Source organism: Haemaphysalis longicornis, unplaced genomic scaffold (genome assembly GCF_048455015.1).
Source record: "Haemaphysalis longicornis isolate Haplotype H1 unplaced genomic scaffold, Haemaphysalis longicornis Haplotype H1 scaffold_6, whole genome shotgun sequence".
In the NCBI taxonomy this organism is placed as follows: Eukaryota; Metazoa; Arthropoda; class Arachnida; order Ixodida; family Ixodidae; genus Haemaphysalis; species Haemaphysalis longicornis.
The window spans coordinates 41,683,871-41,705,974 of NW_027526407.1; the positions used below are offsets into that span (position 1 = coordinate 41,683,871).

General features: G+C 45.4%; 1 protein-coding gene across 8 annotated transcripts in view; it reads left to right on the forward strand.

Moving 5' to 3' along the window:
* LOC144142516 (uncharacterized) overlaps positions 1 to 22,104 on the forward strand; it is a 119,136-nt gene that overhangs the window by 19,077 nt on the left and 77,955 nt on the right. For all 8 annotated transcript variants that reach the window (XM_077674086.1, XM_077674084.1, XM_077674085.1 and 5 more), the window contains 4 exons: positions 4,242 to 4,367; positions 5,097 to 5,228; positions 15,985 to 16,143; positions 17,901 to 17,966. In XM_077674086.1, coding sequence (XP_077530212.1) covers positions 4,242 to 4,367; positions 5,097 to 5,228; positions 15,985 to 16,143; positions 17,901 to 17,966 — 483 coding nt within the window. The remainder of the gene's footprint in view (positions 1 to 4,241; positions 4,368 to 5,096; positions 5,229 to 15,984; positions 16,144 to 17,900; positions 17,967 to 22,104) is intronic.

Below are 22,104 nucleotides of genomic sequence, written 5' to 3' on the forward strand. Positions count from 1 at the left end.
AAAGCAGACGCTCGCCGCCTTATCAGCAGTGCGCTTTCGCTTCACGTGTCGTGGGCCACTCAAATGGACTTGTCATTTCGTGAGGGGCGAAAAAATTTGGTGCGGACGGGCATGCTGCTACTGCGTTCCTGCCTGTCGACCTGGTTACAGAGCAGCGGCGGCCGCCCGATGCCCTCCGATTTGCGGTTGCGCCCCTCGCGATAGCCTTTTTCCCCGTACGACACTTGGCCGGAAGTTTCATGACCAGAGAAGCATTGAAGGACTCTGGTAGTATATTTTACTCGGGCATTAAACAGAAATGTACCAAATAACCCAAAATGAATAGCTCTCGCATGCATCAACACGAACCTGTTGTACTTGAACTCCGTTTGCACATAGGTTGCGTTGAGAAGGCACAGGTCGCAGCTTGTTCTTTTTAAATTTCACATGTTGGAAAAGCTCCAGACACAATAATACGTCTTTTCAGCTCCATGTGAAAAGAAAGGTACCCACCGTTTCCGTTGGTCACTTCGCCTTGCATGAAATCCTTGCAGATCCACCACCAAAAACTCCCTACGCAATCCGCAGATGATACAATAGTAATCAATACATTTTCCAGTATTGCAAGTAATCAAAACGTTCTCTCTGTGCGATATCAAAGCAACGATCGGAAGACCTCGCACGTCGTTCTCAGCGCAACTTTGCTGGCAGTGTCATGTGTACGCAACTGCCGCCCAGCGTCGATCACCTTGTCAGAAGCGGTAACACAAGTTTTAACTTACTAGGTACTTTACGTTAAAATTATAGCATGAAGTTTATATACGGTTTTAATGTTCTCAATGTTTATTTTCTTGACAGCTTCATTTGTTACAAATAATTCAAACGCGACACTAACCATACAAATAGCCAGGAAAAAAAGCATCGTTATGGCCGAAACGGGGTACCATGTTAGGCTAGTTGGTGCTCAGACACAAAGGAAGATACAAAGCGCTTGTGGTGTCAGATACAAAGTCAGATACAAAGCGGTTGTGGTGTGTAAATCTGCCTGTCCTTGGTTAAAATGTGAGCTGTTCCTTTGTTGTGGCCGCTTGTGCACTTGGTGTGTATCCAGGGGAAGTTGTGCTGAGATCAAAAATAAGTTTTGAGACTGCCGCTCGCGAAATCACTATTTATTAACCTGCCCAATAAGAGCGTGTATCTGCACTAAAATAGTCCTCAGCCACTACGAGCGCCGGCTCAGATGCGCGATATTGTTTTTGAACTATGCACGCGGGGTTGCAACTCAACACTGCCAAAAAACTTTTCATGAAGCTATTGCGCAATATCAGTGCAACAGCGGCATTACTGCTGATATTTTTTCCAGCATACGCTTGATGCCAAATACTGTACTACGTGAATCAGATGCCTTCGAATGGAAACATTGTTGCAGACATGCCATTTAAGCGATGCACTTTGTGAAGAAACCAAATTGATGATAGAAGCCCTTGGCACCTCAATTCCAGATTACATTGCGAGTAGTACTTTCGCAGCCGGAAACTGAACCAGTGTAGCCGAACACAATGCATTCCAACTAGTTATTCGTCTCTAGAGCCATCATTTCTATCTCTGAAACAACACTTCCACCTCAGTCTATTATTTCCAGTTAGATCGAGTTATGGTTCCAGCTTAGAGTTATCATTTATGATTGAAATTTGCAAATTCAGCCAGAAACACATAGATGTGTCTAGCTGGGAATTATCCTTACCAGCTGGATCTAGACTACTTCTAGTTAAAAACTGCCATTTCTGTGTAGAATGTGTCCGTCCAGGCAGAAAGTGAGCTGGAAATCTATTTCATACTAAAGTTTAATCTCGAATTTTCACGGAAGATTGTTTTAGTGAAGAATGTTTTTATTACGAAAACGTGTTCGGGTTTATTGTGAATTTTACCTGGACTACGCATCAGCTTCTTCCCAATAGGGCAATGGCTGTAAAAATCTCGATTCGTACACGGGTTCGATTCCAGCGTGGGGGCCATTGTTCTTGAGCGGGAAAAGATACAAATTGTCGTGCGATATAAGGCTTAAATCAATCTCTAGTGCTCGACTGCCGCTTGCCTCATACCTAGCGCATGAGCTCTGGTGCATTAGAACATCCACATTTGAAAATTTGTGATACTACAAATATTTGCTTCTTGAGCACACAGTGAAGAGTTAGTTATAAGTGCAATCAGAAAACCAAAACAGTTCCTCAATTCTATACCTCTCCATGACGATATTTCAACTGCACACACTTGAGTCATTAAAAGAGGGAATATGCATGTGTGGGCAAGGCAATCTGATTCATAAATTATGTTTAACAAATAGAATCATTCAGAGTGGAAAGCCCCATGTCCGAATACTTTCATGCTGTTTTGAGGTATTAGATATGTTAGAATAATTAAAATTCTTACCAGTCACCGAAAAGTTCTAAAATTAAATTGCATAGCTGCAGGCCCCACAAAGTAAATGCAGGTTTTCAAAACTTCTTGCCAGATTTCGAGCACGGCCACTCAGGCCTTGTGAACATTGTCCGACCGCTTATTGCCCTAGCTCGATTTACTCCTTTGTTAACAGCAGAGCTGTCTAGTCCGACAGAAATCCGTCTGGTATAGAAAAAAAAAACCCAGAGTGCACGTGAGGGCGCGTCTCGCGGCGACCGCCCGGTGTCGACCAGGCTTGCGCTTGGGCTTACGCCAGACGAGGAGCTCCCGCCTTCGTCATGTAGCAACCGGTGCCCCGCGGAGCTGCCGCTCCGAAACCGATGAATCTGTCAAGCCATCCCTTCACAATCCACACGTGCAAACGGCCACCGGACCAGCTGACGAAGCAGTGTAGATCTACCCAGGCGAGAACGCGCTACAAGAGGATTTGCCCTATGCGGCTGTGTAGTCGAAATACGACGACGAAAAGGATGCCGATGATTGCTACTGAATAAAAGGCTGTGCATACTTTAATGGTCTTGCTTTACACTGCCGTTCAGGTGGTTTTGCACTGCTAGGGTTGGGCTGCTCCCTCTTTCCTGGGATCCACTGTCAGTGTGGGTAGGGGCTAGGTCGACCACCAGCTTAGCTGTTTCTCCAGCCTTGCACCACAAATGCAAGCTCCGCCATTTTTTAGTAATTTTGCTCTGAATTTGAAGACATTAAAGAGTAGAGTAGAGTTAGTAAGGCACTGTGTGGCCGAGTTTGTTTATTTCTCGAGTGGAAAAATATAAATGCCCGTTTGTTATAATTTTCGCAGAATAATGCTCGCCAGGTGGTTTTTATTAATTCTCCCCCTTTTACAATGGCACGCATCATGGCCCAGCTGTAGCTTCGATGCATAAGAACCCAAAATTCGACATCAAACCCTTAATCCTTTTAGAACATGTTTCTTGCCTTGTGTTGTTTTATCGCACAGAAAGCTCCGGTAGCTTTTGCGTCGATTGATTTTTCTCCATTGCGCCTGTGGGCTGCTTTCGTGTCCCATCCGCCATTGGGAGTTCTATGCCCTTGCTTATTTTATTTTCTTAATGATGAACAATTACTTTCAAACTATCAACTGTTAAATAAAGAGACTGCTATAGAAGGGTTTGAGGTCAGATTGAGCGGCCCTAAATGGAGCGCCAGTGCACGCATTTTGAATATACATCACCTTACTCTGCAAAGAAGCCTCCGTACCCTTTACCAGTTCGAGCTTGCTCGGTAACACCAATTACCAGCAACAAAAATAGAATTACGAATGAGACGCGGCACCCTTCAGCTGTACGATATTAGAGAAATTGGTGTTAACTTCACATGTAAAGTGCACTGAACAAATTACCACAATGTCCCCTAAGGAAAACGTCGAACCACGCTAAGGAAGTAATAATAGACTGAATTGAACATCGGCTTATTTTGGGTACCATTTGGAAATAGGGGGTGTCCCTACCACATCTCCAGCTGTCTAAAACTGCTCAGGGTTCAAAGGCGCTCGTGTCCGCGTGTCCAATTCTTACGTCCGGTAGCTCTAATAAGCGAATGGAATTTATACATTATAAGGGCCTGTTATTTCACCTGCTTAATGGCACGGTAATGAACCACTTGTTGCACCAGGGGGCATAACTGCATTTGTATCAAATTTTAAACTTGAGAACGGCTGCAAGATTAAAACGCAATATTTTTGTCACTGGCTATTTTCCAGCAGAATATCAACCCATTATGGAAAACGCGTTCGTTTTTTATTACACTCAATGAAATGTATTCAATTGTAAATTATTTTTCAGGAACACTACACGCAGTGCCTGCCAGCAGTGATGTGCTCAACCTGCCATCAGCAGGTCCCGAGTGCGGATTGGAGCAATCACAACAACAAGTGCAACAAACAAGAGGCCAGCGGAACAAAATCAATGGTAAGCAATAAATTCAAATTTTTAGTTTAGCTTAGCATCTCCACTGAGACTCCAGTAAACAGTGCGCTTCAACATTTCATAAATTGACCTTTCCTGTATAGATGTTGCATGCCGAATGCATTTTTCTCCCAAATATAAAAACTCGCCTTGTTTTTTTTTTTTTTTTTTAAACTTGCGAACAGTGGTTGAATGTGTAAAAATTGGCTCACAAAAGCAGCAAATTAACCAGTATGCTCAGCATTTTATTTGCAATATTTCTTGCTTATAATCCACCACATTTAGGGGGAATCCCCAAGGTGGAGCTCCCCCTTTATTTGTACGGCTGCGTTTAGGTGGATGTCAAACTTTCCTTCGCAAGGTGGCTGATGTAACATACTATTAGGTTTAAAGTAATGTTAACACTGTTTGAATGACCTGCATTAGTTGATCTTTCTTTGAGAACGTGCTTTTAACTGATTTGATTAAAGTAAAGTTCGAGTGGATTCTACATGTTTGTATTGCCGAAGCACCTTAAGGTAAATACGTACAGACTCATTAGTTATTATTCTCATCCGAAACATATAATGTTCGCACATAAGTTTTTTTTTTTTGAGAGAGAACGAGGAGTGATCCAGGATGCGACCCTTCTGTATAGGTAATAGGCCGCAAATGTACCTCACGTATCTGTTTTCGCAATGTATAGGCCGGTCAACATTGCACCAAATATGAATCTGACCGTTTCTTTTTCAGGGAGCCATACGAAAACATTTTCAGCCCAAAGAAGCTGTTCCTTACCCAAATTCATCTCCTTCAGTTAAGAGAGACAGCAACCAGAACAGTCGAGAGACTAGCTCCCTTTATCCTTCGCTTCAGGAAGCCCAGGCAAGTGCACCTTCTGACATCTTCAACCGGAATCACTGCCCGTTGGCTTAGTCTTAGATGACTGTATAACTGCAAATGCGGTGACCTTTAAATTATGATTGCTCACAAAATCAGTGTGGTACAGTGAGTCACAAATTGTGTTGTCTTCAAAACCAACTTGATTAAACGGGTTTCTAAACCTAGCCCACAAAAAATTGCTCAATGAGACTAGTACTGCTTTCGCATAAATATATCAAGTGAACTAAGGAATTATTCGTTACGTGGGACCATCTGTCGAAGCTTGAAATTGCCCGCAAGACAGGCTAACGCACCCAGCAATTCCACAGACGTCGCACGGCCAGTAATCCTTATACTAAACAAAATTATTGCACCTGCTTCATCCATGTCTAGCAGTAAGGAGTGCGACGGGACAAATAAACAAATTCAGAGCGACTTCTAAGATTGTTTGAATTTGCCATTTCGTCCGGTCAAAAATTTCAGGCATTTGTATATGTAGAGGCTCCGCAAAAGAAGTCGGTTATGGAATTTCGTGTACATTGCAGCTCTGCGACATATTTCCTGCTGTCGAGGCTGGTGCAGTACATTCTCCCTAAGCAGCGGACCAGCTTACGAGTATGCTTCTAGCATGCACGATTTTTTTGGCACACATATTGCTCATGATCAGCCCAGCTGCAGTGTTTAGCAGACTTGGTAAAAGGGTTGCTCGCAAGTGGTGAGGATTCGTGCTCACTGTCATACTGCAACTTAACTCGTTTCCAGCTGACGTGGCAGCCAATATCCCAAGTTCTAATCAAGTAGTTGCGAGTAAGCGCCGTGCTGTCTACTTCTTCCTTCGTCCTTGTTTTTTGAGCGCTTTTGTATTCCACCAAGATGAACACATACCAACTAGCCCAACTTTCCGTTCTTCTGCAGTAAGTTTCACAAATGTACTGCACGGGCAAATAAACAAACATTCAATGTTCAACCAAAACAGCACTAAGATGAGTGAGGGCTGGACTTGGGGCTTCCCTTTGCGTCGGGTGCTTTCCGAACTAGCCCAGCCCAACGCCAATAAGTCTAATGGGATAAATGGTGCCTAGACCATCAGTGAATGCACATAGACTTATAGGCTTTTAAGGTTTCCTGAATGACTCCCCTTATGTAATACCCCACAAGGGGCCCTTGAGGATAAAATAAATGATGATGATGATGATGTCTAACCCTCTTTCCACACCTCTCTAAAACAATACATCCCCATCCTAGCTCTTTCTAAATCGTTAATTCCTTTTTTACACCCACCTCACTCAGAGTGGGCGAGGAAGCTCACCTTTTCCTTTTTTAGCTTGTACGGATCATTTTTTACTGATTTTACCGCCATGGAAATTTCGCTTTATATCTTGTAATTCTTCATGTACAGAAATTTAGAAAAAGACACGGTATCAAGAACTATGATTTCGCAGCATTTTTTGTCTCTGCAGGAACAATAGTATGCAGAATTCTACTGATGCTTCAAAAACTGCCCCTAGGGTTTCCTGTGCTGCACATGGATAGAACTTTAATGTGTGCAGTACCACAAGCGTGCACACCAGTATTTTCTCTGCAGAGGCGTATGATATTTTTCTTGTAGTAAATATCATATTAAGCAAACCAATTCTTCAGTCCGCAATATACCAACATTTAGTTTGTCTTATACACATATTCTCTGAATATAGTATCCAAATTATCAAATAGAAATTCTTGTAAAAATTTACGTTGTCAGTCTTCATTTAATCTCATCATGTGCACCCAGCATCTCCAGATAACTATATGCTGGGTTCCTGGACACTCTGCCATCGCCGGAAACTAGGTGGCAGCTGAAAGTGCTCTTGCTGCTGCTCTTAAGAGCACAGTCCACATGACAACAGTACCCTACAGTGACCTCAAGCCACAAATCAAACAACTTCGTTAAACATGACATACACAGTGGACTTAACAGACAGAAAAACGTCCCCGCGCGGCGCACCTTTAGTAATCTTGGTGACGGTACTGGCGACCTCGCAGACCCCGAGCCCCCAAACATAAGGTGCAGTCAACCGTGGCGATGTGTTTATAGGTTGAGGGTGAGAAACCAGGAACGGTGGCCGTCGGAGTCGTGGTCAAGCTCCGGCGGATTGGTTCCTGTTTGTTTACCATGCAGGAGCTCCTGGACCTCTCAAGCAATGAGCGTAATGTTTGAAAAGGAAGTACCCCCGTCCCCTGCTTTTATACTATTGCATATGGTATTTTTAAGCCCACCTCCCCCCCTTCAAACATGATTGGTCCATGAAAAGGGGCCGCATCGAAGCTCCTTTTCCTCCTTTGCCTTCGATCTCGCTTCCAAAGCCCGTTAATTTCTCGCGTTTTTTGGTGATGGAATTCCTTGATAAGTCGAAACCCATCACTTCTCAGTCAGTGTTTCTGATCTCCAAGTTTTTTGAAAGCGTTATCGGCAAGTCCTACAAGGATAAAAAGCTCACAGCAGGAGAAGTGCTGATTAAAGTTGAAAACAAGCAACAATGCTCTAAACTCCTCGCCGAAATGGGCATTGTCCATGTTGACAACAAGATCCACCCCATCGCAGCCTTAAAGGGACACTGAAGTGATATGTAAACATTGCGGGATTACTTGCGCAAATTGTAGTCCGGAGTCCCCAGGCCATGTTACGACCACTCTGGGCGCGTTTACGCGATTTTATTTAGTAGAAAAATTAATTCGAAAATGCTGTCCTCCTCTCTTTACGCTCGCCCATTTTCTGCGGCGTTTTCGTGTGACGTCGCGAGGAGCCGAGCGTGCAATTGGCTGCGCTACTGCACGGCTCCCCGGCCTTCAGACAGTCAGTCGGCCCAGCGTTTCGTCCGCCGGCCGCCGACGGGTCGTCGCAATTCGTTCGCTCAGGTGACACGAAGCCAGAACACGTTTTTGAATGAAAGAATGTGCCTTTCTTTACTTCTTTAGTTTGTACACCGTATCTAGCTCCAAGTCAAGGTCGCTTCACACAATCACTGCACAAGCGCACATGCGACGCTTCGCTGACTGGTACGCCAGTAGGAAAATATAAGGCCTCTTGAAGGCGGGAGAAGAGTCAGCGAAGTCAATATAGGTACTAAGGAAATAAAATCAACTGATATTTTTACCGTACAGCGTAAAAATAGGGTGCGGGAAGCACTTCTTTGCGCTGGGCGAACAAGCACAGCGGTCACCAGCACGACTACGCCTCTGCGAACGCTTTTCCGTCTACGAAATGCAATTGCTAGACGTGAGCTATTGTGGAAACTCGGGGGACGCTTACTGCACGAGCGCAATACAACAAATAGTCACCTAAGCTGCTTGAAATGCCAAAACTAAATAAAAGTGTGAACTTGTTGTACAATATATACCTTATATTACCAAGGTCGGGTGAGCCGGTCACGTGGCCGAGTGGTCTGGGGTGGTAGGTATGTCGCCGCAAGTGTTTTGCAAGTCACGAGTTCGAGTCCCCGCGGGTACGATCTTTTGTGTTTTTTTTTGTAAGTTAACTCTTTCGTTTTCTGCCGATGTTTTCTACATTGAGTTCACCTTTTTTTGCCGCAACGTTCATGGCTCCACGAACTAGTTCACAGAACGCACGCAAGCTGGCACTGGCGCGCTAGCGAGTTCTCGTTGGCGTGCTGTTGCCATAAGCACCGACTGCTTCCAGGCAGTGGGCACAGGACAGAATGAACAGACCCTTGGCCTGGTGCGAACACGCTTTTTACGGTACAGGCATGAGTGAGGCAAGCTCCAAACATGGGGGGGAAAAGCGCATGACATTTGGGCGTCTGCAGGTACGCGGAGGGCGTTCATGCACTGCGTAGGCCTCGGCTAGTGAATGCTACGATTCCAAGCCGTCCTGGCAGGCTTATCTTATGCATTTTTACAGCTGACAACATGGCAGAAGCGCGGTACGATGATTACTGAGTTATTGAGAATGCCCATCCAACAACGCCACCGGTTGTGTTTTACAGGACCGAAACCGAAACTTGTTTGGTTGCTCACCTCAGGCATCGTCCAATCACGGTGCCCGCTCCTCCCAACGTCACAGCTTTAGTTGGTGCGGCCGCCGCAAACCGCGCATGGTAGTTTTTCTTCTTTCGCGCTTTGTAAAATAATTACCGATTTGTCAACCGGATAAACGATGAAAAGTGTGCTAATTTGAGCCAGTCTACGCAGTGCAAGCAAAAACGGGAGCTTGACAAATTGACTTCAGTGTCCCTTTAATAGCTGCCAGGGTGTGATCTCTGATTGGGATCTAGTAAGGGAGACCGAAGCCGATGTGCTCGAGGGCCTCCGTGATCAGGGCGTGGCGGCAGTGAGGCGAAACACCATGCGCCGAAGAGACCAAATAATAGGTACCAAACACATAATCTTGACGCTTGACCGCTCAACACTTCCCGAGTCTGTCAACGCAGGCTTTATGACATGTGCGGTCTGGCCCTACGTGCCAAACCCACGCCGTTGCTACAAGTGTCAGTGATTTGGGCACGGCACAACCTCTTGCAAAGGTAAACTTACTTGTGCAAAATGTGGGGCACAAGACGACCCAACAATTATGAATCCCATAGCTTCACTTGTGCGAACTGCCATGGACCACACGCTGCCTACTCCAGGAGTTGTGGAAAGTTCAAACAAGAAAATCACCTCCTTCTCTTGAAGGTCAACGAGAACATCACCTTCCTAAAGGCGCGAAAGTGGTTTGCCTTTTTCCTCCTGAAGAAGTACGCAGACGCAGCTCGTCTGGGTTGGGCGGGGGCCCAGTAACGTGAGTCGGACCTGGTACCACTGCCGTCCCCCCCCCCCCCCCTGGGTTGACTCACGCAGTCTAGAAACTCGCCACCACACCGCAGGGCCAGCCCATAGCGCTTGCGGTGGCAACAAGCACCGAAGAGACCGAAGGGATGTTCTGGGAACCGGGGAAGCAGAGACGGCTCTGCTTCCCCGCTTCCCAGTACATATGCGGGTACCGTGGAGATGGAAGTCGAGGGACCCTCAGCGACTCTCACCCCCACTGCACCACCTGCGCCACTCATGGTGCTCCCAACGCCCGCAGCGGTGACCGCTGAAACGAAGGGCAGCCGCAAGAGTGTGAAATCTGAGGGGTCCAGGGGGGGTACCCTGGGTACCCAGATTTGGGGGGGGGGGGTACCCCCCAAATCTGATGAGGAGATGGATGTGGCACGTTTCCTGTCTGCTTCGCAGCGGAAGAAGCCTGAAAATACTGTCTGCTTCGCAGCGGAAAAATACCCCCTCCGAGAGTTCAAACCCTAAAGGCGATACATAAATAACACACTTCAGTAGCTCTGAACACTTCATACTGGTAAGAGAAAACATAATCCAATAGAACTGCAGAGACCTTCTTAAAAATCTTCATGCAGTCTAAGAGTTACTGCATTCCAATCAGACAAATGTGATGTCTCCAAGAAACCCATTTCAACTCCAGTCACACAAATTCTTTGAATTGTTTTATGGTATTTAGGAAGGACAGGGATGGTGGTGGCACATCTTTAGGTGGTGTGGCCTTCATTGCCCGAAAATCCGTGGCATGTCACACTGTCCAATTAAAAACTGTCCTAGAACTACAAACCAAAATCTTTATTGGCTTATAAAACTAGGCTCTCTTTAGATACCTCCTGACCAGCTCTCGAGCTCAGATATCGAGGGCCTGGTAGCTCAACCAATCTATATAGGTAAAGGCCAAAGCAGTCCATCTTCCCAGAACAGGTTCAATGAAGCAGGAGCAAACTATAATACATTTAGAGACATCCAAACTACACCACACATTCATAAGACACCTATTCATTGAACAGGCAACCCAACTACTCACGCTGCAAATCCTCGACGCCGCCGAAAAGTCCATTCCCCACGCCTCTGGTGCCCTTCGCAACCAGAAGCCGTGGTGGAATGAGAACTGTAGGAGGACGCCAGAAGCCCAGAACAAGGCGTGGGGTATCCTTCGTCGGTACCCCACGTCGGGTAACCTCCTTTTTAAGTGCGAATGCACTTTATAAGCGACCCCAAACCATCCACCGCCGGCGGCGGCGGCGGCGGCGGCGTCGGCGGCGGCGGTGGCGTCCGCAGTCCTCCTCTCTATATATAAAAAAAAACAGCATCCGGCGCCAGGTTTCGATCTGAGGACTTTGCGGCCGCAGCGCGACGCTTTAAGCGGGATTCACACGACGGAGAATCCCTCTCTTTTTGGCCCGCGGGACCCGCTCACGTGACCGGTTTTAGGCTCCGCCCCTCGGTGGGGATAGCCCGCGGTGGCTCCGCGAAAGAAAATGCCTCCGCATGTTTTCGCTCGACGGCGGTGGCCCTCGGCGGGGAATGGAACCTGTTCCTCGGCGCTGTCGTCTGCTAGGCACTCCGCGTAGCTCCGCACGTGTGGATGCGCCGCCAGGCCGCATAATCCGGTCACGTGCTGTTGACGTCACATATCCGTCCGCCTCCGTGAGAGGGTTTCTCCGTCGTGTGAATCCCGCTTTACCGATTAAGCCACGGACGCGACGCTGATATCAGTGTTAGTAACGCGCTTTATATCTTTAACGCATTCAAACTACGTCGTCAGCGGCGTGCGTTGGCGACTCAGCGGCGTTATAGCGGCTTGATAACTGCGTGGTGTACACGTGATACTACAAACCCGATGGAAGAGATGGAAGAGAAGGCGGCGAGGCGGTGGGCTGCGGGGGCCGAGCGCAAGCGCCGCAAGCGGGCCGACAACCGTGCATTCGCACTTTCACATTCTCCCCCTCGGGGAAATGCGGGGGAATTTTTTTTTCAAAAGGGCAAAGGCGTCAGTAAAAAGTGTGCGCCATGAGGCAAAACGAGATAGTGGGCGCTCATTCATAACATCAATAAACTCCAACACAGACACGCAGAAAGTATGGACACGAATACGAAAACTCGAAGGACAACAAACACACAGCCTGCGTCTGGACAGCACAACCGGGTCTCAAAGTCCACACTTGAAGACCAGGCTGACGCACTTGCACAACATTTCCAACACGTCTCCAGTTCACAACACAAACTCTCGGATGAAAAGAATCCTTTACATGACAATGACAGATCAACCACTTCCTATAACTCCGAGTTTTCCCTTCACAAGCTGCGGGGCGTTCTGTGCCCGTGTAAAGCCTTGGCTCCAGGCCCAGGCAACTACACATATACAATGATACAACACCTGCACACACACTTGAAACACTCCTACATCTATACAATAAAATATGGCTTTCGGGGCACATTCCCCGCCCTTGGACGGAGGCAATAGTAGCGGCTTTCTTGAAGGAGGGAAATTACCCGTCGCCACCGTCAAGTTACCGTCCCATAGCCCTGACGAGCTGCCTGTGCAACCTCCTTGAGAAGATGATAAACCAGAGGCTCGTGTACTTCTTGGAGTACAACGGTCTTCTCGATGGCTGCCACACAGGCTTCAGGGTGGGGAGATGCACAAACGATCAACTTGTGGCACTAGAGTCATACATCAAGTATGCCTTCGTTCACAAACAGTTTTTTAACTGTTTTTCGACCTCGAAAAGGCCTATCACACCGCTTGGCGTTATGGGATCCTCAGAGACCTCAGGTAATTCGGTTTTTCGAGTAATATGTTTAGCATACTTGCTAGTTACTTGTCAGAGAGAACCTTTCGCGTCAAAGTTGGCCCTGCACTGTTAAAGGTTCATGTGCAAGAAAATGGCGGGCCACAAGGCAGAGTTGAGCTGCACTCTTTTCATAGTTAAGATGAACTCTTGGAAAGGCACTGCCACCTACAATATCTTATTCCATGTATGTAGACGGCGTACAAATATCTTTTAAATCTTGTAATATGTCAATCTGTGAACGTCAAGTTCACATTGGTGTCAACAAGCGTTCCAGCTGGGCAGACAAGAATAGTTTTAAACTTAATCCTGGGAAGAGCTCTTGAGTTGTGTTCTCCAGGAAGCGTGGGGTTTACCCAGACCCAGACATCACTCTTTACGGCGTGTCGATGGCTGTGAACAAGCAGCACAAGTTTTTTAGGTATTTTATTCGATGAAAAGCTTACATTCATTCCGCATATTAAACAGCCTAAATGCAAATTCTTAAAACAATAAACATTCTTAGGGTTCTATCACACCAATCTCAAGGGGCCGACAAACAAATCCTGCTCCGCATTTACACTGCCTTTATAGGGTCTCGGCATGACTATGGCAGTGTCTTGTATCGGTCTGCGACAAAAACAGCACTGAAAATGCTCGACCCAGTTCTGCATCTTTGCCTTCGCCTCTCATGCGGTGCTTTCCGCTCTAGCCCTGTCGAGAGTCTGGATGTCGAGTGTGACAAATGGTGCCTAGGGCATCAGCGGGAGTATGTTGACTTGCTGTATGCACTTAAGATTGTGTCTCTCATTAACCATACTTTTAATCTCGTCATGAACGATACATCAAACTTGCAACTCTTTTTAAACAGGCCATCTATTTCCTTACCTTGCTCTCAGAGAGAGGGAAAAGGCTTCTGCACTCAAGGTCCCCCTTACGCACACGCTAAAAACATCCATCCATTATTTCATTCCTCCATTGCATTTGCATCCGATATCATGCGACTTGCCATTCCCACAAGTAGAAAAAAATAGGGTACCTAGGAGTGTGATCTTGCAGCACTTCCGGTTCCTGCAGGACAAATACAGGTGCGCAGAATTCTTCAGTGACGAGTCGAAAACTGCTTCTGCTGTCTCTTGTGCAGCGCACGGACCAAATGTTACCGTCACTAAAACAATGAATTTTATAGCAGTATTTACATGAATGAAGCGTATGGCCTCTTGCTCGTTTCAAATCACTTCATCGAACATAAAATTCCCAAGTCAATTGTGTACACAGATCCCTAAGCGGTGTGCAGGCACTGTCATCAGGAAGATCGCCTACAAACTATGTGATCAATGTTCATTTAAAGGCTCTAATGACGGCATAGGATTCAAACCTTTAAATAACTATGCTGGGTGCCAGGTCACTGCGCAGTCCCTGGCAATGAGACCGCTGATAAAATGGCTGGTGCTGCTGCGCTCATGACAACAGTTGACATAGCCACAGTACCTTACTCCGACATAAAGACACACATCAGACGGCAGCTTCGTAACACATGGCAATTACACTGGAGTCAATAAACAGACAGCAAAACTACACGTAATATAAAACCACAATTGGGACGCTACACAACTGACTTACACAAGAGATACACTGAAGTCGCCCTCGCTAGGCTGCGGATAGGCCACACGCATGTAACGCACTCTCACCTCTGACTGCATCTTCGGGACCCTTGTGTAGGAGGTATGGAAAGGGCCATTCCGTAGTCCACATACTAATCACATGCAAGGCACCTGACACAACACTACACAAACATTTCCCTCAATTATACAGACGACACATTCCACTGCAGCCATCATACTTTTTAGCCGACGAACCAATGTTTTCTAGTCAACGCGTTACGTTTTTAGCTGAGGTAAAATTTGTGCAGCTCTTGCCATATCACGTGAACTCATCCTGGCCCTATGCACCAGCCATCTCCATCGTCTTTTGTTTTGCGTCAATGTTACTTCTACTAGCAGGTTTTTGTATTTACAGTATCAGCAACCATTAAATAACTTCTTCTCTGGCGCTCTTTGCCCTCGTTGGCCTTGCGCCATTAAACAGCAACCATCATCATCATCAGACAGGAAAACATGTAAACACTTGTCATGATAACACAACTGACTCGCAACAGATCCGTGGTACATGTCTTAGGGAGGTTATGTACAGGCTACACACTGCAAGCGATAGACTTCCACCTGCTCAATGGATATCCAAGACCATTATGCACCAGGTGTGGCGAACACCTATCGGTAGCTTACATTTTAATTACATGAAACTGACTCGACACAACACGACACAAAGACTTTCCAGAACTGTACAGAAGGAATATCCCACTGCATTCATCATTCTTTTAGTTGGAAATCTCCTAATTACACTTAGGTGTGTTTTAACCATTTATCAGAGATCAAATTCTCACCGCTCGTTCCTTACCGCATATAAACGCAGCTTGGCCATTTACACCAGCTATCGTATTCGTCATTTAATCCATTCACATTCAATTTGATTGTCCCATTTTAGTTGTACGTCGCACCACCTTTAGCTATTAGTAACTTTTATTTCGCGCTACTTGGCCTGAGTCGGCCTTGTGCAAGGAAATCCAACAAATCATCATCGTCATCCTCTTCTGGTCATTCTCAAAGGTATCAGTCCCGAAACCTGGTGTATCTCCAAATGCCTCCGCATAATTTTCAGTTATGCCCATTTAAACACCACTGCTTCAATGTGAGGGAAACCCTACACACTGACATAAAATAAAACATCTCCTGCACTTTCTAGTAGTCTATCAAGCTGCTTCATTAAACCCGCTGTGCTACAGTGCTAGGGACATTGATCGGGCTGCAGTAATGGATTTCAGCTTCGTAAACAGCAGATAATCTAGCAGGTAACCCATGCGAATATTACATATTAGCATTCGCACTGAAAGTACTCCTGCAGACAAGCGGAAAATTTTAACGATGGTTTCAGAAACATTCATGTGGCTGTATACCAGATACCACATAAAACATTTAAGCAGCAGTTGCTACAGGCCAGTTGAAGCATGCCAAACTTTTAAATAAAACGCTTCGTATTTTTTGCCATTCCAGTATTCTCCGCTCGCTTTTTCTTAATAAAAACTTCTTAATTTTTCTTGTTCTTATATTTTTCAGCGGCCACCGCAGAAACCTACTACTGAAGATACGATGCTTTGTCCCTATTGCAAAAGGAAAATAAAAATAATAAACCTGGACGGTCACTTGGAAAAGTGTTCAAAAGTACCGCATCCCTGTATTTACTGCAAGGCGCAGTTCAGCAAGGAAGAAATCAAGGTAAAAATTGAATTCGGAAGCATAGCTTTTTAAGGGCAGTTCTTAGTGCTGATATAATTATAAGAACAATTTATATCTTCTAGAGTTTTCCTTGGATTATGTTTTTCATTGGATTGTGTTTTTCATGTTGTCTGGAGACCTCGTGTTAATTAAAAGAATTTTTATGTGGAATGTATTTCTTTCTTTTAATTTTTTTTTCTATTTAGCAGTCTGACTTTATTACAATAGTGAAAACATCGAGGGGCCCTGGTCACGCTTACAACGTCGAGCTGACATAAAAAGAGCAATGGTGGCACATTGAGTACCAATTGTACGTTTTATTGCAGGCAACATATATCTGTGCAGGGGTTTGTTAGCTCTAGCTCAGTGTAAAAAAGCGGTAGCACACCTCCAATACATACTGATTCTCTACCTTACGTTACAGTCGATCCGACAAGTTTAATGGTATGCAGTGCAGATACTAATCGCCAATGCACAAGCCCGGTCTCGTAGTACTACGACTTTGCACAAAGAGAAGGGCGGGCAAGCTGAGCGGGTACCTTCAACTTCAGAGAATTAGTGTAATCTCTTAATATACCTCCTGCACCTATTTGTTATTGTGATAAATTTCCCCGGGTAAAGTCAATTTTCACGCCCTTTGTATGAATTTGTGAAGCTTTGTTTGTCAAGCAAGGGAGACCAAATAAGCAGGCTTCAGATGCTGTCCAAGACAGGGAACAGCAGTTCGTGTTGGCTGAACTACGCGTATATGTGTGTCCGAACTCAACAGCCACCAAGCTCGCCACGGTTGGCGAGTGGCTAGTGCATTGTGCAACTGAGCCGAAGAATACGAGTTTGATCCCGGTCACGGTGGCTGCTTTTCTGGTGGGGACTAAAAGCGAGAAAGCCGGTGTGAAGAGATTTCAGTGAACGTAAAGATCCCAAATAGGTAGAAAATCTGGAGCCCTTCACTACGGCGGGTCTCATAGCTTAGGTGTAGCTGTGGTGCTCTAATCCCCACAAAAACTCCATTAATCAATAGCCGTGAATATTGCACCTAATGAATCTCGCGTACAAAGCACATGCGTCTTGACTTCAACAGACCTCTTTTATTCGTAGAATTATTACATTTTTATCTGCAAAGGCAGAACGATCGACGTAATATTCGAAATAAGTGCATCACGGTAGGCGTGCCTGTAAAAATGTATGCGGCCAAGTACAACAGAACTCTACCAGCAGATTTGCTTTTAAAAATTACCCGTGTTGTATTGAAGTTCCAAACTAATTTTGATCTGAGAACCAACACAATGCTAAACTTTCGCATCAAACCAGAGCGGCTGCTTTCTGTCTTGGGTCAAGCGGAGAGATGCATACACTCCTAGACAAACCTGAACGTAGGGATTTCAGCCTGGATTTGCGAAATAACAGTCATCAAGGGGCTGAAATAATAATGGACTTCCGGTATATATTACGAGTTGCACTACTGGACTTGGAAGAATTTGACTTTCATAAAAAGAGATTGCTTTTGGAACGTGTTCTTCTTGATATTTTTGCGTTCAGTTTTATTTCCTCATGTGTACATGGAGATTGCGTTACCCAGGGTGTGTACACATCGACTCCCCAGCCACCTGTTTACACCTTCTCTAAATGAATGTCTAAATAAATGTCTAAATCCATATGTATTTAGACATATACAAGCAAAAAACATGCACCTACGTTGTGTTCATTCACCTGTATTTACCTGTCTCATGCATAGCAACTCCTCGTTTCACTTTCAGTCCCACGTGGCGATATGTGAAAGCAATCCTGATAGTGTCCACAAACAAAAGCCAGAGAAGCTAGAGGTAAGACAAGCTTATTAGAGCTCAACTTGTCGAATATTGTGCACCCGAACAGCGTGTGAGTAAGAGTGTATTAACGGCTGTATTGCCATTCTGTGGTTATAAGGATGTACAGAGGCAGGTAGGGCTCTTTCCAATTGGCAGAGTGACACGAGCAATTAATTTGACCCTGTTTTATGAAATTAAATGGCAAACATTAAACATTCTGAATTTTGATATCTTGGCAACTCCGTCGAGTTTTTCGACAAAATATTGAAAGCACTCTTTTTTTGCAAGAAGCATTACTTTTAAATTCCTTTTCCCAAGCTTCTCCCGGTCGCCTAGAGTGGGAGGGTTTGCATGTATGTCAACTTTGCACCCCTGCGAACAATGACGTTCACAATGCTATAAAACTTCCCCTCTCCTTGATTATTAAATGCATAGATAAAACTATGCCTGTGACATCAAATTTAGTGTCCTTCGCTGAGAAGTGGAAGTATTGCAGTGGGAACCACAGAGCCAGTAGGCTAACATTTAAGACCTATTTGTAAAACTAACTCACCACGAACTGTCCTGCAACGTACTCAACCAGAGCATCATTGGCCAACTCCTTTACGAAAACTGAATTATTCACGCAGCGTAATTTCCCATATCGCTTACTTAACGAAATATTGTCTAACCAGCTAAAAGGTCGGCTATTCATGCAGGTTTTTCGGAAATAAAATCAACAAAATCCGTCTGCACTATTTAGAATACCGCGGTATCTTGACTGCTCCCAGTCAGGCTTCAAACCAGCCCGATGGCGGGGGTTCGATTTCCGGCCGCGGTGGCCGCCGCTTTTCTGATGCAGGCGAAAAGCAAAAACGCTCTTGTGAACGAGATTTCGGCGCACGTAAATATCCCCAGGTGGTGAAAATGAATCCGGAGCCCTCCACTACGGCGCGCCTGAACAACTGCGTTGCGTCGGCACGTTAAACCCTACAATCAATCAGGCTTCAAACCAGGCGGATTTACAGCCAATCATCTTGTAGCCATGGGCTCGCACATTAAGTATGCTTCCTTTCGACAAAAAGACTTTACATTGTTGCGTTCAGAAATGTTTATTTGCGGAAAAGCGTCGGCTCTGAAAATGGAGCGCCGATTGCCAAAACGTGGAAAGGCCCCACTTTCACCTTCTTTTCCTCCAATGGCCCCGTTCTTCTTCTTAAGCTCAATCACGAGGGCTTCAGTTATCTGATTAGCCGAGCTATGTTTCACTTACGTGACACTTCCTTGGTCGCAAATGAAGCCCTCTGGGCGAGTCAGTGTGCTGTACGGGAGTTATAGAGCTTCAGGCGTGCCACGTGCCCAACTTGTGTTCTCTTGCATGGCATTCCACTTGTGGTTTTCACGTAAAACCCCGTGAGTAACTTCACTCGCGCGTTTAAGATTAATAAAGGCAGTGACGTGATGAAGAATTTTTTCCCAGACCTCACGTTAATGCTGGGGGGATACAGGGTCCCACGCAGTCACCAGGTCCGTAAGAGATATCACAGTGGCTGCCGCCATACCGTTGCTTGGAGCGTTCTTGAGAAGCCGATGTGCATAGGCGCTCAAGTCGACGTGCTTCTTCTGGAAAGCAAAGTGTTTTGGCCACTGAAGGCACGTCGTGCTTTTCGAAAAGGAAGATTGTGTCCAGGCACCTGTGAGGTTGACGTGCTTAGAGAAGGAAGAAAGGGCTGTAGCCGGTACTTTCGTGATTTCAGTGTCATGGGAATACGTAAAAAAGGGGCAAGAGGTCATCCCATTTTTTGTGGTTGGAGGCAACGTGCATGGCCAGCATATTTGTCAGTGTATGGTTCGTCGCTCAGTGAGTCCCTTTGAGGATAGTATGGGCTGGAATGACAAAACCACCTCACAGAAGTGAAGGAGCTCTTTGAAGATGTCGGCAGTGAACTGACGGCCATGGTCACCTATGATGACAGTAGGTGGTCCATGGATAGGTTGGAGCAGATAGGTTGGAGCAGAAATTGGGAGGTTTGCACTGCAGTAGCAGATGGTAATGCGGCTGTCTCAGAGTAGCGTGTGGGACAGTCAACACGCACAATAATTCAGTGGTAACCTTTCAATAAGCAAGGAAACAGGCGGAGCAAATCTATGCAGACCTTTACGAAGAGAGAAGTTGGCGGATACAGCAACTCAAGTCTTTCTGTCGGAGCGGTGGTGGGAAGCTTGTGCCGCAGACATTGTTTGCAAGTCGCCGCATAATTTTGCGTTGTTGTAGGCATATGTCAGGCCAATAAAAACGTTGTTTGGTGCGATACAGTTTGCGGGCCAGCTCCATGTGGCTAGATGTGAGGTCGGCGTGTGTGAAATTGGGAATGCTGCTTCGAAGGCTTTGCGGTGCCATGAACAGACGGCAATTCTTGCACAGCAGACCCTGGCCATAGAAAAACCCTATGAGTCTTATTAGCGTTATGGCATACTTCGCAACCTCAAGTCTTGTGGTTTCTAAGAACCTATGCTCTAATCACACCAAAAAGCAATGGGCCAAAAAAAATGTTGTATTGATGCAGTACTATGTAGAATGTGCACACACAACGATGCACCACCGGGTGTAGTAATGAGCTGCGTCCTATTTGTTGCCGAAGGAAATACTCCCGAAAACCCCTTGCTCTTTGAATTGCTTATTTCATTTAGGTGTCTGCGCCTCCCTTGTTCGATATACCAGTAGAAAATCCCTCTTTACAATGTCGCCCGCTCTGCATTGTCATGTGAAGCGGTAGAGAAAGCGAGCAATGGCAGTTTTAATTATTACCGAACAAACGAAGCATTACTTCCTATATCGTTAGGAATGAATAGTTGAAAATATGATTATTCAGGTAAACGAGTCATTTAGTCTTTACTGGCTGTTGCGCACAAGTATTTTTGAGTAATATTCGGCTACATAAAAGTGATAAAAGACTTATTTTGTCTTGATGAATCCAGAAAGGGCTTGAATCCCAACAATGACACTTTAGAAATGCCAAACAGATGTTCAACCCATATCGGTTTCAAAGTGATTCGTTCTATGGGTGTAATATCAAACGAAGTAAATGTTTAAACAACTCACACTTGGATTAAAACATATCAACCTAAGTACAATGATGTCGTAAGATTTTTTCCGTTGTAAGATTTTACACATACAAAAATGGTAGCCCACCTCATACCAAATGCACTCGCTTTTATTGTTACTTTGATGTTTAAATCAGGTGTCTTTCCGCAAGAGCTCAAACAGGGTAAAATAATTCCAGTACATAAAAAGGGGGATACTTCACTGCTAATAACTACCATCCCATCTGCATATTACCATTTTTGTGAAGGAAAGTTTGACATTTACCTAAATGCAGCCATACGGCTGCAAAGGAAAGCTATACAGCTTTCTCAGAAACTTCGAAGTTGAAGAAAAATTCGTCCTGGTCCAGGATTCGAACCCGGGACCACTGCTTAACCGGAGCAGTCGCTCTACCAACTGAGCTAACCAGGAGGCTAGTCGTTAGTAGCGCGAAAGCGAATTGATCAACAACTCGAAGTGAAGGACAGCTGTTAATCGACCAGATTTAGGGGAAATCCCCAAGGGGGAGTAAGTTTCTGTGAAGGAAAGTTTGACATCCACCTAAATGCAGCCATACGGCTGCAAAGGAAAGCTATACATCTTTCTCAGAAACTTCGAAGTTGAAGAAAAATTCGTCCTGCTTAACCGGAGCAGTCGCTCTACCAACTGAGCTAACCAGGAGGCTAGTCGTTAGTAGCGCGAAAGCGAATTGATCAACAACTCGAAGTGAAGAACAGGTGTTAATCGACCAGATTTAGGGGAAATCCCCAAGGTGGAGTAAGTTTCTGTGAAGGAAAGTTTGACATCCACCTAAATGCAGCCATACGGCTGCAAAGGAAAGCTATACAGCTTTCTCAGAAACTTCGAAGTTGAAGAAAAATTCGTCCGCGACATTTTTGAGCAAAGTAATTGAAAAATTGGTATTATTACACCTAACTAATTATCTTCACAAATTTAAAATTCCATCTCCCTGTCAGTTCGGCTTCCGTTCCGGGTACTCTAGTGACCTTGCGTTTATTTCACTCACTGATCAACTTAAACAGTCTATAGACAGCGGTTGTTCTGCTGGCGGCGTTTTTATCGACCTAA